Below are 16,673 nucleotides of genomic sequence, written 5' to 3' on the forward strand. Positions count from 1 at the left end.
CAATAGCACAAGTTTTTTTGCCAAGAAGAAGTGCGACTGCAAAGAACTGATTGCCCAAATATAAGTTTCCTTACTTTTTCTATGAAGTTTATATGTTTGTAAAAATAAAGTAAACCATCTGCTCTAAACAGGTTTACATAGACTCAAGATTCCTTTTATCATTTTCTTGAAAATGTGTTTTTGGGGTGTTTTGCAAAACTGTAAGTTTCCTCAGTCACACACTTTTTTTCCTTCAGTTAAAAAAACTTGCAGATCTGGCATATTGATCTATCACAGGTTTGATAGCTTATCTCTGGACAGTCAGCTTAAAGAAGAATTTGCAAAGTTCATTGTATTTATTTAAGATAATTTTTGACAGCCACAGCTGTGGCACATAAATTATTTTTATAAGACATTTATCACAGACTACAGACTGACAGAATTACAAGAAACACCTTTTAGTTATCGTCCTTTTTAGTCGTCTGAAAATTTCATATAAAAGCATACGTTTATCTGTTTTAAAGACACAGATAATTTAAGACACAATTACACAAGTAGATATTTCAAGAAGACAGTGTAAACAAACATTTAGGGCAGGGGTAGGCAACTCCAGGCTTCGAGTGTTGGTGTCCTGGAGGTTTTAGATGTGTCCATGATCCATCACAGCTGATTTAATGGGCTAAATGACTCCTCAGCATTTCTTGAAGTTCTCCAGAGGCCTGGTAATGAACTAATCATTTGATTCAGGTGTGTTAACCCAGGGTGCGATCTAAAACCTGCAGGACACCGGCACTCGAGGCCTGGAGTTGCCTACCCCTGATTTAGGGGCTGTGGTTTCACATGTTGCTCCACCTATCATGCGTTAGAGTCACCTTCCAGTAAGTTTCCAGGTCACTTACCCAGTATATGTACTCGGACTAGCACCAGTATGTTTGAGACTCATACAACCAAAAACTGTCTCCTGTTTATTGTGTGAATGCCTCAAGAGATCCTGTTTCTCTTTAAACTTTATTCTACCTTATTCTAGTTGCTCCGACCTTTGCTGGTTAACTACTCGCTCAGTTTTCAGCCGATTTCCACCATTTAAACTTTAATCTGTTCTGCTCCCTATGCTAATGCCAGCTATATCTTTTGGTGCTCATACCTTTCATACTTTTTGAGATATTAAGCTTTTTATGCCATTTTTTGGCAAATCCCACTTATGACAAAAAAAATATTTCAGTAAACAGTTCAACTTTTTTTTTAACTCTTTTCAACACAAATTTCAGCTTTTTCACCTCTTTTCAGCAGAATTTTCCATTTTTCAATACTTTTCAGCACAAATTCCAGCTTCTTTCGCTGTTTTCACTGCAAACTTCAGCTTCTTTACCTCTTTTCAGCAGAAATTCTGCTAATTCACATCTTTTCAGCAGAATTTCTAGTTTCTTGGCCTGTTTTCAGCAGAATTTTCATTTTTTTCAACTCTTTTTAGCAGAAAGTTAAGCTCTTTCACCTGTTTTCATCACAAATCTCAGCCTCTTCTGCTCTTTTCAACAGTTTTCAGTTTCTTTACCCCTTTTCTGCACAATTTTCTGTTTCTCCATCTCTTTTCAGCAGAAAGTTCAAAATGTTCACCTCTTTTGAGCAGAATTTTTAGCTTTTTCACCTCTTATCAGCACAAATCTCAGGCTCTTCTGCTCTTTTTGTCATGGTCCTGGGCCATGTGGGCCCAGTATTCTTAGTTCTTTGTATTTTTGTATTTCGTTCCTTATTTTAGGCCATGTTTTCTGAGTTGCCCTCTTGTGTTGTTCCCTTAGTGTTTTCCATTCGTGGCTTTTGCCCCCTGTGTGCCCCTCTGTGTATCTGTGAGCCCTCGTCTCTCCTTATGTTTTATTCCATGTTTCCCCAGCCCACTATGCCCGTGCTCTCTCTCTCTCCTCCTGTTTGCACCTCTGTGTACTTCCTGTTTTACTTTGACAGTCTCCCGTCAGTGTTGTTTACTCCTGCCATGTCGTTATGTTTATCTGTGTCAGCTGTGTTCCCACGTGTGGCCACTTCCCCTGATCATCCCTCTTGTGTATTTAGTCTCTGTGTTTCATGTAGTCTGTGTCGCGTCGTCTGTGTTATCTCCCCTACCCCTTGTCATAGTTCCCCAGCCTCAACTAGTCCTAGTTTGTACCTTGTTTAGCCATAGTTTTCCCAGTCTATGTTCAGGTTTTCCCTCAGTTCCTTTGCTGCCTTGTTCCTTATGTTTTTGGCCCTAAATAAAGGCTCGCCTTCTGTTAAGTCCGGTTTTGTGTCCTCACCTCTGTTTGCTCTTGGGTCCTCCACTCACTCCACACGGTCTGCCCCGGCGGTCCGTGACACTTTTCAACAGAATTTTCAGCATCTTCACCTCTTTTCAGGACAATTTTCAGTTTCATATCTTTTCAGTCACCTGAGAACAAGTTTGGCTCAGTGAAATGAGCAGCTGCCTTGAGACCAGTTGGCGCTGGTTCAGATCCTACCTGTGGTGCTTGCTGCACGTCTTCCATCCTTGAACTCTCCCTGCTTTCTTGACACTCTTCTGTGGTGTCTTTCAAATAAAGCAGAGTTCAGCTTCTACACAGTGTTTTCAGCGGAGTTCTCCTTCTGCTGTTTTCAGATTCCACTACACGGCATTCACACTGCATTTTCGCAGGAAATGCAACTTTTTCTAGTTTATTTTACTTTTAAGTTATTACAAATGGAACAACAGGACCGGGGGATAGGAAAGAGAAAGACAAGAGAAACTGTGAAAAAGAGAGGGAAAGAAAAACAGAGGGGAAGAGAAGCAGAGAGAGGAGACACTAAAAATCCACTAGATCACTTGCTGGGAAAACCCTCTGAAAACATATGTTTCCACAGTCTTGAATTCACAAGAATCAGCCTGAATGTCCCTGTACACTGCCCGACACGGTAAGAAAACTGTTTGATTCCACAGCTAGTTAAAGCCTCCACTATCCACAGTGCAGAAGCCTGACTGCTCCCCCTGTGTGCAATTACAGTGTATTAAAAGAACAGTACATAAAAATGAAATAAGCAAGAAAGTACTACTTCACAATAAATATTACACTAAAACAGGATTGTAAAGTAAAAATTAAATTCCCCATTATCGTACACTTGCCCATATCCACAATAATTCATATCAGACTTATTACTAAAAATACATTCTGTGAAATGTGAGTAAAGTAAGAGAAATTTACAGATCTTTATCTTACTCAATACTGTTGACCATAATATTTTATTACAGTGATTAGAGCATGCTGTAGGTATTAAAGGTAGTGCTCTCGTTAGTTATGGAGTTCTACAGGGTTCCGTAGCAGTATTATTAGAAAGCAAAGCATACATTTTCACTTTTATGCAGATGACACCCAACTTTACATACCGATGAAGCCAGATAACACACACTTATTAGTTAAACTGCAGGAATGTCTTAAAGACAAAACGACCCGGATGACCTCAAATTTTCTGCTTCTAAATTCAGAGAAAACTGAGGTTATAAAAAAATCGTCAAAATATGGTCTCTAACCAGATGGCTACTCTGGATGACACTACCTTGGCCTCCAGTAACATTTTGAGGAATACTTTTTGAACAGGATATGTCCTTCAAAGCGTACATTAATGTAGAAGGACTGGACCCAGACACACAGTGTACGAAACGTTTCTTTTTATTTCTCGACACAGCAGTGTACTTTTAAGGTTTGGCACACACGATTCTCACTGGAGGTGTCTCCTGGCGTTGCGCACACCTTCTAAAGCCTTTCCTCCTCTCGTGAGTGTCACGACTCACTCGATAAATCTTTTAATAACACATAGTCGGGAGGTCTGCACGGCTTCAGGGCGCACCACGTGATAATCAATTTCTATCACTTGGCTGAGCCTAGAATGTTATCACAAGACTGCTCCAGTGGAAAATCTCCCATAAAGTGAACCTCCCAAGCTGGCGGGACCTTCTAGTGAGGCTATTAATGGTTGTAATCGCATCCCTGCATACTGCCACAACAGTTTATTAGACTGGCCAATCCATACCCAGAATTAGGGGGAGCGACAGGCACGAGCAAACCGCACCCTTAATCCTATGTGTTTTGTCCTTGTATTTTAATATCAGTGGCACAATAGGATACTTGTGAATATCACCATGAACACATCTCACTTCCATCCATTCTGCCTCCAACAATGCCCCACGGCGCGGCAACCGCAACCAGCTGCTCCAGGTCCCCCATCTGCCGGTCCAGCTATTCCCACAACTGCTCCATCTGCTTCTTTTGTGCGCCCGCCTGATCACGGCTCACGGTCGCCATCTCTGCCAGCATCTGAGCCAGGATTTGGAGTGGCTGCGCCTGTGGCGCGGCCTGAGGCTCGGACATACTCCACTGGGTTTCAGCACCACTGTACAAGGACCGGACCCACACAAACAGTGTACGAAACGTTTCTTTTTACTTCTCGACACACAGCAGTGTACTTTTAAGGTTTGGCACACACACTTCTCACTACAGCTCTCTCCCGGCGTTGCGCACACCTTCTAAAGCCTTTCCTCCTCTCCACTCCAGCATCACTGACAACAGTAGAGAGCTCATCAGTGCCACACGACTACCTGTCCACTCACCTGCCTGGCACTGCCCCTTGAACTCGCTGCGCCACCCCTCCCCTGCAGCTGAGCCAGGGACCACACCTCCACCACAATTAAACATACATGTAGGACTGTTTTCTTCTATTTACACAATATCTCCAAAATTAGAAACATCCTGTCTCAGAACGAAGCTGAAAAACTAGTTCATGCATGTATTACATTTAGGCTGGACTACTGTAATTCATTATTATCAGGGTGTCCGAAAAAACTTCAGACAGGAACTAGAAGGAGAGAGCATATTTCTACTGTACTGGCTTCCATTCATTGGCTTCATTGGCAAATCCAGAATCAAATTTAAAACCCTTTGCCTCATAAAGTCTTCTATAATCAGGCTGCATCTTATCTTAAAAACTTCATACTACCACACCACCCCAATGGAGCACTTTGCTCTAAGACTGTGGTTCTGAGGTTCTGCAGTTTTGTATACTGGTCCTCAAGAGGAATCACATTTATATGATGTTTGGTCAATGCTGGACAGATCTCAGCAGTTTTTTTCTCCAGCAAATGGATTGTATCTTAACAGTCCTCGTCCCGATGCATTCTCAGCATACGTAGCTCATCCTCCAGGTAGGCAATCCTATTAATCAGAGCATCTTTCTCTGTCTGAGCCTTCTGATCTGCCTGCCATTGAGCCTCCTGCACCTTCCTCTCATACCAGCGCTCCATCTGAGTCGAGACCGTCTCAAAGAAATACTGGGTCACCTCAATGGCATGCATGTTGTCCCTCTCCTGAGTAAACGTAGGCTGGCCTCCAAAGACCTCTGGAGGCCTGACCTTTATGTCCCCTCTCAATTTAGTCCTACCCTGAAAATATTTCTTCTGGTGCTTCCCTGTATCACAGTGTCCTTCCTTCTCTCTGATCCCTATGTCATTTCTGCTGCTGCAGCGCCGCTCCGTGGCTGGAGAGAAGCTGCTGGATCTTTGGCTCCTGGCCCCACTCCTCATTATGTCCACATCATTCAGCTCCTGGTTCTTCCTCTTGGTGTCAGCAGAGGTCACAGAGCGCTCCTTTGGCCGAACCACCTGAACAGATGATGGGGGGTTCTTGGCTGCTGTGGGAGAGTCATCCTCAGTATTCTGATCCTTATCACCATCTGTACAATTCACAAGAGGTTCAGCCAACATTAAGCTTCACGGTACCCTGCTGTGCTTCTAAATTCAGATACAACTGTATTTGGCCCTAAAAATCATGTGTGTGTGTTTTTTTTAATTCTGTTGGCGTTCCCCGAGCCTGGTTCTTCCAAAGATTTTCATCCTGCTTACTCATGAGCGAGTGTCTGATTGGGGGTTTTCTCTGTATTATTCTAGGGTCTGTACCTTACAATGCAAAGGTACAGACCCCTGAAGCCTGTCTGTTGCTGTATAAATAAGATTAGAATAGAACCCACTAGGCAGCCTGATAATTAGCATGCAATGCAAATCTGCAGTCACGAATAGCATGTAGCATTTTCTCTGTTGTATTTTCATGGTGTGAATAGACCTATAAATGCTGTATAGAATTCCTGTTTTTTCAGATTCCAGAACTGATGCCAAATTTGGGTGGGAATGGGTAGGAATTATATAATTGTTCATTTTTTATTATTTGTTTATGTATACTGAAGATACTTGCTGTTTTCTTTTGCATATCACTGGCCACTTAGCATTTAGACATTATCAAGACAGACTTTGATGACCAGCTGTTCTGAATTTTTCAGAAACTGCTGGGTTACTGGGATTTTCCCACACAACGATACACAGAAAAATGTGGAAAACAATTTTGTGAGCAGTTCTCTAGGCACGAATGCCTAGTTGAGAATGGGCAAACTGAGTTCCTGAAACAGTAACTCATTACAACCAAGGTATTCAGAAGAGCATTACTGAACAGTGTACACATAACATGTGGAACCTTGAAGCAGCTGAACTACAGCAGAAGACCACACCAGTTATCACTCCTATCAGCTCAGAACAGGAAAATGAGGTTTCATTGGATTCATTTTATTAATTTACAGGGTCGCTGTTTTAAATTTGATTTGAAGCTTCTTCTTTTTTTTCTTTTTTTTCTGAAACAAAACAAAGCATCTTTGTTTATGCTGATTTGTTACCTGGAGAGCTCTCCACATGAACAACAAAGTAGTGACTGGCTGTGCCACCCTCTGCCACACTAGACTCTTCCCGGCTGAACTCCAGGAGTGGAGGGTCACTGTGGTGCTCAAGGCACTGGGAGCTGCCCCCTTGTCCAATGGGCACCACAGCGAAGGGTGCTACATTAGCTTCGGCCACAGTAGAGGAGTGCTGTAACTTGGTGCTGCTGGGCTCTCCTGTGACACGGCCCTCCATGTTCTGCAGTTTGGACAGACACCAGCTCTTCAGTTCACTGGCCAGAGCTGTCTGCTTAGGGGACACAATGAACCACACACAAGAGTTCTATTAATGACAGAAGAGCTCATTAGATCAGTTCCCATTCATTTAATGCATACACTGTCCTAAAAGTAGATTAAAAGAAAACAATGATGTAATCTTTAATGGAGTTCATCTATTCATCATTATATCCTGACATCCACCTAATCCAGCACATTAGTCCCGTATAAGATCACCTACTGAGATTGAAAAGTTGTGTACAGTTCAGTTTAATTAATTGTGCACAGGTCAACTGATCAGGTCCCCTGCTTGCAGATATACGGGCACTTCAGCATACTGTGGACCAGTACAGAAAAAGAATGATAATGCTAGCTGCAGGAGTCAATAGACATACTGAAGCATATATTACTAAAAGAAGTAGAGACCAGACAGAATTGCACCCTATTAATATTACAGTGCCTCTTTGTACAGCATCAAGCTATAAGAGAAGTCCTGGAATCTCTTTGGATAGACCGTCTCTAGATTCAGCTCGTGTGAACATGATGCAGTTGACAAAATTTTATACGTAATATATCGAGAACATCTGACTAGTTTAATGTTCTGGGGTTCCACAGCCAGCTGAGTGCGAATGAGGCAGTGAAATGACTCTGGGTGGAATGTGCTAATGTAATTACACGGCAAGATATTCCTCTGCCTTCAACAGCATCCACATCCAGTTTATAGGTTCATAGAATGTGATCTATAATTGTGAGCATTTGCAATACTGTTATTTCAATTTAATTCAATTGAATGTTTGGGCCCACTGTGTAATTATTAGTATGAAAATCATGACGACTTAAGAAATGCTTAGAAAAATTACAGTAACATCTATTCTACTTCACATACTTATGACTTAAAGGAATGGGCCACAGCACCAATAGCTTCACATTCACAATTAAAACAACAATTCTATTTTGTTGGCTAGATGTAATAAAACTATAACAATTGCCATGAGGGCATTGGTTACCCTGTGAAACATTCCAATAGAGCACTTCACTCCCAGACGCTGGTTTACTTGGGGTATCTAGGATATTTAAAAGTAGAATGGGAGGCAGAGCCCCTCTTTTGTGGAAGCCTAACAATAGGTTTAAACTTTCCTTTTTGAGGAAAGCATAAAGTTGGGGCTGGATCAGGTGACCTTGAATCCTCCCTTAGTTATGCTGCAATAGGTGTAGGCTGCTACAGTTTCCCATGATGCACTGGGTGCTTCTTCACTTACCTGTGTGTTTACACCACTTTGCACTTAATAATTAGTTATTATTCTCTGGCTTTCTTGCACAGCATGTCTTTTGTCCTCTTCTCACCCTCAATTAGTCACAGCAGATGAATGCCCCTCCCTCAGCCTGGTTTTGCTGGTACTCCTTTTCTGTTACTTTTACGTTAGCTGTAATGGGACACACACCTTCCAAAAGGTTCAGCTTTTATCTCGTCCGTCCACAGAGTATTTTCCCAAAAGTCTTGGGGATCATCAAGATGTTTTCTGGCAAAACTGAAATGAACCTTTATTTTCTTTTTGCTCAGCAGTGGTTTTCGTCTTGGAACTCTTAGCCTGCCATACAGGCCATTTTTGCTCAGTCTCTTTCTTATGGTGGAGAAATGAACACTGACTAAGGTCAGTGTTCATTGAGGCAAGTGAGGCCTGCAATCTTTAGATGTTATTCTGGAGTCTTTTGAGACCTGTTGGATGAGTTGTTGCTGCTATAACCTTTCCGGACTGAGAGATCTCAATTACGTTGTTTGTCATTTTTTCCTGAATTTCGATCGCAGCATGATGTCTGGCTTTTGAGGATCTTTTGGTCTACTTCCCTTTGTCATGCAGGTCCTATTTAAGTGATTCCGAACAGGCGTGTAGTAATCAGGCCTGGGTGTGACTAGAGAAATTGAACTCAGCATTTCAAAGATGTGATACACCACAGTTAATTTATCTTCTTAATTATAAACACCTTCATTTAGAAACTGCATTTTGTGTGTACTTGTGTTATCTTTGCTTAATATTTAGATTTTTTGTTAATCTAAAACATTTAAGTATGACAAACATACAAAAAAATAGGAAATTAGGATGGGGGCAAACACTTTATCACAGCACTCAATGATGATGCCCAATTTCGATAGCTTGTTGTGTCCCAATGTCATGCAGACCCCGGTTAACATTTTCTATTGCTTTTGTTTGATCTGGAGATTACAGTAAAAGGTCAAATATGTTAAATTTCCTTTTTCTTCATGAACAAACTTCACACACAACAAACATCATTCTGTGATGGCTTCATACACAGAGCAGTCAGAGTTCCACAGTCAGAGGTATCCTGACAGTGTTACCTGTCTCTTTTCTGCTTCACGTCGTTCCTGCAGGGCCCGTTGCTCGATCCTCTTCAGACAGCTGCTTCTCTCTGCTGACGCTCTCTCCACTGTCATCTTGTCAAGAGCCCAGATCTAATCACAGACAACAACGTGAAAACAGGGCTGACACCGTTAAAAAGATAAAGGATTTATCTACTGTGCTTCCTATCATTTTACTGCATGTCTGCATTCAAACCCTGCTGTCACACAGGCTAAAGGCAGAGCTTTATTCACCTTCATTCTACAAATGCATTCAAGTTTAGGCTTCACTAAAAACCCAAGAATAGACAGACATCCTTGTTCTGTTTATTCTGTTCTGTCACAGTTTTACAAAGGTGTATTAGGGCCACATTAAGAAAAAAAATTGAGAATAAAGTTTTATTTCAAGAAAACAGTCATAATAAAAAGCCAAAATGTGCACATTACAGTTACTGTTTTAAGACAAACTGTCAATGCTGCCATACCCTCTACAAAATGACTCGTGTAGAAACAAACTTGGTGAAACAAATTGATCGGCTGTTTTGTGATCGAACATACATTCTCTTTATTGCACGATGGTGCAATCTGTTCATTACCATCTGTCCATATTTTGTTTTGTACCAATCCACTCTTCCCTGTTTGTGTGTTTTTCAGTCTGACCACATGCATCCTCTTACCACACCGTGTTTATATGCCAAAAGAGAAATCATTTCCTTCTTTGTAACTAAAACCAATTCTGAATTTTTTATTCTCATGTACTAATATTATTTTATTATTATATGAATATAGCGCAAGGTTCAGTTACCTTTGTACAAAAATAGTTGGTAGAATTGTCCTTCAAGGAGCTACTTTTTACTTTCTTACTTGGAGTACATTCCAGAGCCTGCACTTTTTCACTTTGACTTGAGTAAAAAAAGTTGCTTCAGTACTTCAATCTTACTGGAGTAGCTTTCAACCTCTTTACTTCTACTTAGATAAGTAAATTCTGTACTTTTGCTACTTCTGCAGACAACACACACACATAACACATAAAAATAATTACTCACACTAATAGGAGTAACTAAGGTGCATCCGGAAAGTATTCACAGCGCTTCACTTGTTCAACATTTTGTCATATTCAAAAATGAATGACATTAATTTTTCACATCAAAATTCTAGACATAATACCTTATAATGACAAATTGTAAAAAAAAAGTTTGCTAGAAATTCTTTTAAGTTTATTAAAAATAAAACATTTATATAAAAATTTATATATAACATGTACATGTAGCCTTGTTATTTTAGTGAAGCATCTTTGGCAGCAATTACAGCCTTAAGTCTTGAGTATGACGCTACAAACTTGGTACACCTATTTTTGGACAGTTTCCTTTTGCAGAACCTTCCAAGCACCATCGTGTTGGATGGGGAGCATCAGTGCACAGCCATTTTCCCATCTTTGCAATTCAATTCAATTTTATTTGTATAGCACCAAATCAGAAGAACAGTTCCCTCAGTGAGCTTTACGTTGTAAGGTAAACCCTGCAATAAAAAAACAAACAGGCAGAGAACCCGCAACAATCAATTGACCCCCTATGAGCAAGCACTTTGGCGACAGTGGGAAGGAAAAACTCCTTTTTAACAGGAAGAAACCTCCGGCAGAACCAGGCTCATGGAGGGCGGCCATCTTGACCGTTGGGAAGAGAGAAGGAAGACATTTCTCTCTCTATGCGGCATTCTGAATCAACTGAAGGCTTTTCAGGGAGTAGGACAGCCTGATAATAATTATAACAATGAATTACAATAGCCTAGCCAATTTACAACAGCAGGACTCTAAGTTGTAGAAACATCTGACAGATGATTGGTAGAAACAGGATTCACCTGAGCTCAAATTTTGAGTAGCAAAGTCCGTGAATGTTTATATACTTATGTGTGTGGTATATTTTGGATTTGTATACATTTTTTAAGGAATTTCAAACAACTTTTTTCACTTTGTCATTATGGGGGTATTGTATCTAGAATGAGGTGAAAGTGAAAATGAAGTTAATCCATTATGGAATTAGGCTGTAAGATTTTAATATATGGAACAAGTGATGTGCTGTAAATACTTTTTTTGGATGCACTATAACTTGCTTCCATTTCAACAATCTGTCAACAAGGGGATTCCCAAAGACTCATTAGCAGAAAACTTGGCATATCACGACTTGGTGTGCAGTACGCCCTTGAAAATGTAAGAAAACTTGGAAAAGTGGAAACCAAAAGATGAAGCCAAAAGGCAGGCCTAAAAAAAACCTAGACGGTAGATGAACAGTATCTAAAAAGCCTTAGTCCTTAAGGAATTAATCTGGCCGTTCAGTTGATCTATCTACACTTCATGAGACCTTATCAGAAATGGCCTCAGTCATGTCCAGGGTGTACGCTGGTGTACGCAGCAGTGAGGGGCAGCGTACACCCTGGACAGATCGCCAGTCTGACACATAGAGACAGACAAACAGTCACACTCACATTTACACCTATGGGCAATTTAGAATCATCAATTAACCTCACTTGTGAGAAGAAGAGAGAACCCACACAAATTCCACACAGAAAGACCACTCATGAAGGAAGGGAAAAAATAGGGCGGCAGAGTTGAGAGGTAGGGAGGCCTCTGAAATGCTGTTAACCTCGTGAATAGCACCAACTGCAGTTAATGTTATGTGAGTGCTTACTTTCTTTTGTGGATCAGTTGCAATGAGCAACTGTATATGCTACCTGGTGTTTGTTCTTGCGGTCGAGCTGGCCCATCTTGCTGTTCAGTTGGTCTTGAATGATGTGGATCTCAGTTTTCATTTCCTCCTTGGTAGCTTCCAGCTGGTTTTCCAGTTTATTTATGAGAGGCTCACAGTGGCAGCCATTCAGAGGAGCCTGTAACACAAACCAGCAATCCATATTTAAATCATTAAGGTATTGTAGTGGAAAAATGACAGAAACAAGGATGTTCATTAGGAATAAATGAAAACATTCTGAGCACTCACATGTGATGTAATTAACTCTTTACCTTTAAAACAGATAAATAGTGAGTGCTTGGTACTGTTGCCTGATATGCCTCAATGGTCACATTAAACATGAAGGGTTTTAGCCCATCATTACATTCTACAGTCTACAGGTAGGTTGAAGGGCAGAGGTGGAGGGTTGCCTGTAAAATGTAGTACATTACCACATTCAGGCGTTTTACACAGCGCCCATCAGCTGCGCACACTCAGCATAGACCCAGGGTTATTATAAATAGAAAAAATACACCAGAGGAAAGTAGTAGAGTAGTAGACTGAAGCTCCTTGCATGAATCAAAAGCAGAATTCACAATTTTCTTCAGACCTCCACCATAGGCATGCCACAGAAAATGGACAAAATCCAGAAGTTTATGAACAGTGTGATAATAACCTTTGGTTTGTGTAATGTTAGAAGAGGAAATTAAGGAAATTCCAGCAGAAAAAAGGGAAATACGAGTTTTGTTGATTTGTGTATTTTGTAACAACGTTTCTTAGCAATAAATCATACAATGGGAAAGCTTTTTCATTTCCTCTTAAATGATGTCACATTTGTAAGGAAAATGCATTTGTGGGCTGAGCAACAGAGAGGATTTAATGCCAAGAAGCATTGCTACGACAAACAAATGGACATTTTCTTTAAATTTTCATTAGTCGCTCTGGTCACTGTGGTATAAGTGTCTCTTAATTATTTTATCAAGATTTAATACACACTACTAACCCGTTCATCCATAAGTTATGTCAACTTTAATCAGGATATTTTTCTTAAGTATTTTTATTTATCTGTTGGTATGAAAGGAAGAATAAAAATATTTAAGAAGAAAATCCTTATTGAGGTTGTGATAATTCATGCATGACAGGGTTAAATAACAATAATTACAATGAAACACATCATAGTAACATGATAGTAACACCAGTGGGTGGCAGGGTATGGGGTGGCACATCAGTGTCCAATGTAGTGGTTTAGTTAGAAGTCTTAAAAAACAAACTAAACCTGTCTGAAGGATAGAAAAAAAAAACTTTAGGAATTTTATTTTTTTTTATTTCATCTTTATTTATACAGGTAAAATCATTGAGACACTAGGTCATATTTTCAAGATATATCCATACAAACTTCAACATGTTAATACATACTATAGTTATTAAAAATGGAATGGCAAAATCAACAATATGGTACATTCTTAAAAAGAAGGAATTTAATAGCCAGCTCAGCAGCAACAAAAAGCCTGTAAGCCCACAAAAATGGACAATCACTTTTTTTTCTTGATTAATAGAAACTTGACTAGCCAAGTCAAGAACACACTCAAGGAGATATCAGAGACATGTCCATGAATGTAAATACAGAGGATTTACAACAAGGTACAAAACACTAGTTACAGCCAAGAACAAACTGGCTGCTGATGAAATGTACAAAACTATACTCTCCACTCAGATTAAGCCATGTGGTGTAAATGATCACACAGACTTCATAGTGCGAATGAAAACCTATCCAAAACATACTACAAAAGCAAACCAATAGCTTCTGGAAGCAAAAAATTGATATTCTGCAATGGCCAACTCGGTCACAACATCCTAACCTAACAGTACATGCTTTTTAATTGCTGAGGATACAAATGAAGCAACAGAGACCTACAAACAAGCAACATCTGAAGGTGGCTGTAGTAAATGCTTTGTAAAGAATTTCAAGGGGCAAAACACAGCATATTGTGATGTACCTGGATCCTAGACTTAACCTCCTAGGACCTGCCGTCCACATATGTGGACATCACATTTTGGGTTATTTAGACCAAAATACTCAATTTTGCTCTACATGGGCCTGATATCCACTTACGAGGACATTATACTGCTACTGTTGTATCAAAATTTTAAATGAATATCCTCATTTGTGGCTCTCATTTTTCTTAAAAACAAAAACAAGGTAAAAAAAATCTGGTAATTCTTTGTTTTTGCATTTATCGGGCCCCAATATGCCCAAATATCAAAGAGAAATTAAAAATGCATGTCGTGGAAGGGTCTTAGGAGGTTAAATACTACCGTTAGAACTACTTTAGTAATTACCAGTAACCAAGCTAGATACAAGATACTGGCATTTACTGTCTGAAGAATAATTATTTGCTTTTCTCAGTGTCTACCTAGCCTGGTTGTTATTTAACAGCACCTTACTTGTGCCAAACTGGCACCCTCAGTGTTGGCGAAAACATGGTAATGATAGTCACTTACCTGCATTATCTTGCCATCTTTTGCTCGGTACAGCGTGTACAGCTGATAGGCTTTGAAGTTGTGTGGAGGGATGGAAACATAAGGGGCGGTTCCACGCAGTTTACCTTTCTTCTTATGAATGGTTCCACAGTGCCTGGTCTCTCTGCAGTGCAGAGGGTCAGACAAAGATGGCTGCAACGGCATTTGTAGGGAATTAATATGTTAAGCTTTTGGTTTTTATATTGTGCAATGTGTACATTGTGCCTTATCTACATTTTTTAGTTATATCAGTGGCACTTCTTCAGGACAAGCATGTAAAAACTGACATAAACTAAAAAGCTCCTGGCATGTTTGCATCCATCCTTTACATTACTGCCATCTTGTGGTAGTAGTAGATATTTAACTAACTACGTAGGTAATAATATTTTACAATCCATTGGCTAGGAAGGAGAAAGATAGAAAGATGAAGACATCCATATAGAGTGCAGACAGGCAGGTATTTTTTGATGTGATCCAATTAATTTTGTTAAACTGGTAAATAATGCAGTAAGATGTTTTTGTTTGCGTGTTTAGGCAACAGGGTGGAAAATCATCTGTGTCACCGTGTGTCACTGACTTAAGTTGTATCTATATTTTATGTTATATACTCTATATTATATATGTTGAATGGATATATCGTGATTTATAGTTAGATTAATTCCTCTCGAAGATTAATGGTTCATGCTAACACTATGCATCAAGTCTTATGACCTATTGCTCTGCAGTGACCATAAAACTGCAATAGTTAACCAACACTATGTGGTCGTAAGTTATTAATTCATGAGTAACAAGTAATTGATTTTGGCTACAAAAATATCCTGCTGGCCATAAATAAGTTGCAATCGGAATTACCTCTAACCATAAATGTGTCCGAAAGATGCCAAAATATCCCTTCTCTCTATATCTTTCTGTTACGCCTTGTCTTTGTCATTGTCTGTCTTTGTCTGCTGCTTGTGCAACACCAGGGCTGTACACCCCAGGTTTGCTTGGTTTTTGCTGTGCTGTTCTTGGGTCTAGAAACTCATTAAACTGTTTCAACCTTCTCTGCTCTTCTCCAGAGGACAATTTTTCAGTGGTTTTAAATGGTTTTTAAATGGATCTAAAAAGGTGACTCTTCCTGTGACCAGCTGGACAAAGTCCAGGACAAACCTGGGATAGTTTCTTCTGAGGTTAGCCCTCATTACTGGTTACTTTCGCTTTTTTTTTTTTTTTTTTAAAGGTTTTTATTCCATGGTTTATTCCATATTTATATGCACGGTCTTACCTTTTTTTTCCGCTTCCTGTTCTTTCCTCTCCTGGCGTTAGACTCAGTTACCTTAGTGTGTTTGCAGGCAGCTTGGTCACTGCTCTGGCTGTCGCCTGCAGCAGATACACTACTCTGTAGAACGAGAGGAAGGTTTATCTAAGCAGGTTCCAGAAACATTTAAACAGTATGAAAGATTTTAAAGTGGACATTATGAGACATATTGTGGATTTTTGTCTTTTCCCTTTTCTTTTTTCAATAATTCAAGTCTACAATTCTATCAAAATCGCAGTGTTCCCAATCGTTTCCTTTGCTATATTCAGTGGAATATTCAGTGGCAAGGACATTTCACGACTGGATTTGTGCACAGGTGGCATCCTATTAAGGTACCACACTGGAATTCACTAAAGTCCTGAGAGCAACTCATTCTTTCGTAAATGTTTATAGAAAAAGTCAAGCATGCCCTGGTGTCAAATTGTATATACTTGTGGCCATGAAAGTGATAGGAACACCTGAATTCAGTGATTTGGATGGGTGAGTGCATACTTTTGGCCAATTCAGTTCATGTCAATTCAGTTTTATTTCTATAGCACCAAATCACAACAACAGTCACCGCAAGGCGCTTTATATTGTAAGGTAAAGACCATACAATCAGACATCCGTCTTTGAGCAAGCACTTTGGCGACAGTTGGGAAGGAAAAACTCCCTTTTAACAGGAAGAAACCTCCAGCAGAACCAGGATCAGCGACAGGCAGCCATCTGTCATGACCACCTGGGGGTGAGCAGAGGGAGACAAGACAAAAGACATGCTGTAGAAGTGTGCCAGAGATGAATAATAACTCCTAATTAAATGCAGAGTGGTGTATAAAAACATGGTGAGTGAAAAGGT

The 16,673-nt window shown here is 39.9% G+C and overlaps 1 protein-coding gene across 4 annotated transcripts in view; it reads right to left on the reverse strand.

The window, feature by feature from the left end:
- Window positions 1-3,204: 3,204 nt before the first annotated feature.
- ankrd6b (ankyrin repeat domain 6b) overlaps window positions 3,205-16,673 on the reverse strand; it is a 99,744-nt gene continuing 86,275 nt past the window's right edge. For 2 of the 4 annotated variants that reach the window (XM_080883269.1, XM_080883267.1), the window contains 6 exons: window positions 15,806-15,919; window positions 14,524-14,694; window positions 12,029-12,181; window positions 9,302-9,415; window positions 6,691-6,979; window positions 3,205-5,703 (listed from right to left, as the gene is read on the reverse strand). In XM_080883269.1, the coding sequence (XP_080739395.1) occupies window positions 5,126-5,703; window positions 6,691-6,979; window positions 9,302-9,415; window positions 12,029-12,181; window positions 14,524-14,694; window positions 15,806-15,919 (1,419 nt within the window). In that variant the 3' untranslated portion in view covers window positions 3,205-5,125. The remainder of the gene's footprint in view (window positions 5,704-6,690; window positions 6,980-9,301; window positions 9,416-12,028; window positions 12,182-14,523; window positions 14,695-15,805; window positions 15,920-16,673) is intronic. The other 2 variants (XM_080883270.1, XM_080883268.1) reach the window with 1 other exon arrangement.

This window comes from Rhamphochromis sp. 'chilingali' (assembly GCF_963969265.1).
Source record: "Rhamphochromis sp. 'chilingali' genome assembly, chromosome: 5".
In the NCBI taxonomy this organism is placed as follows: Eukaryota; Metazoa; Chordata; class Actinopteri; order Cichliformes; family Cichlidae; genus Rhamphochromis; species Rhamphochromis sp. 'chilingali'.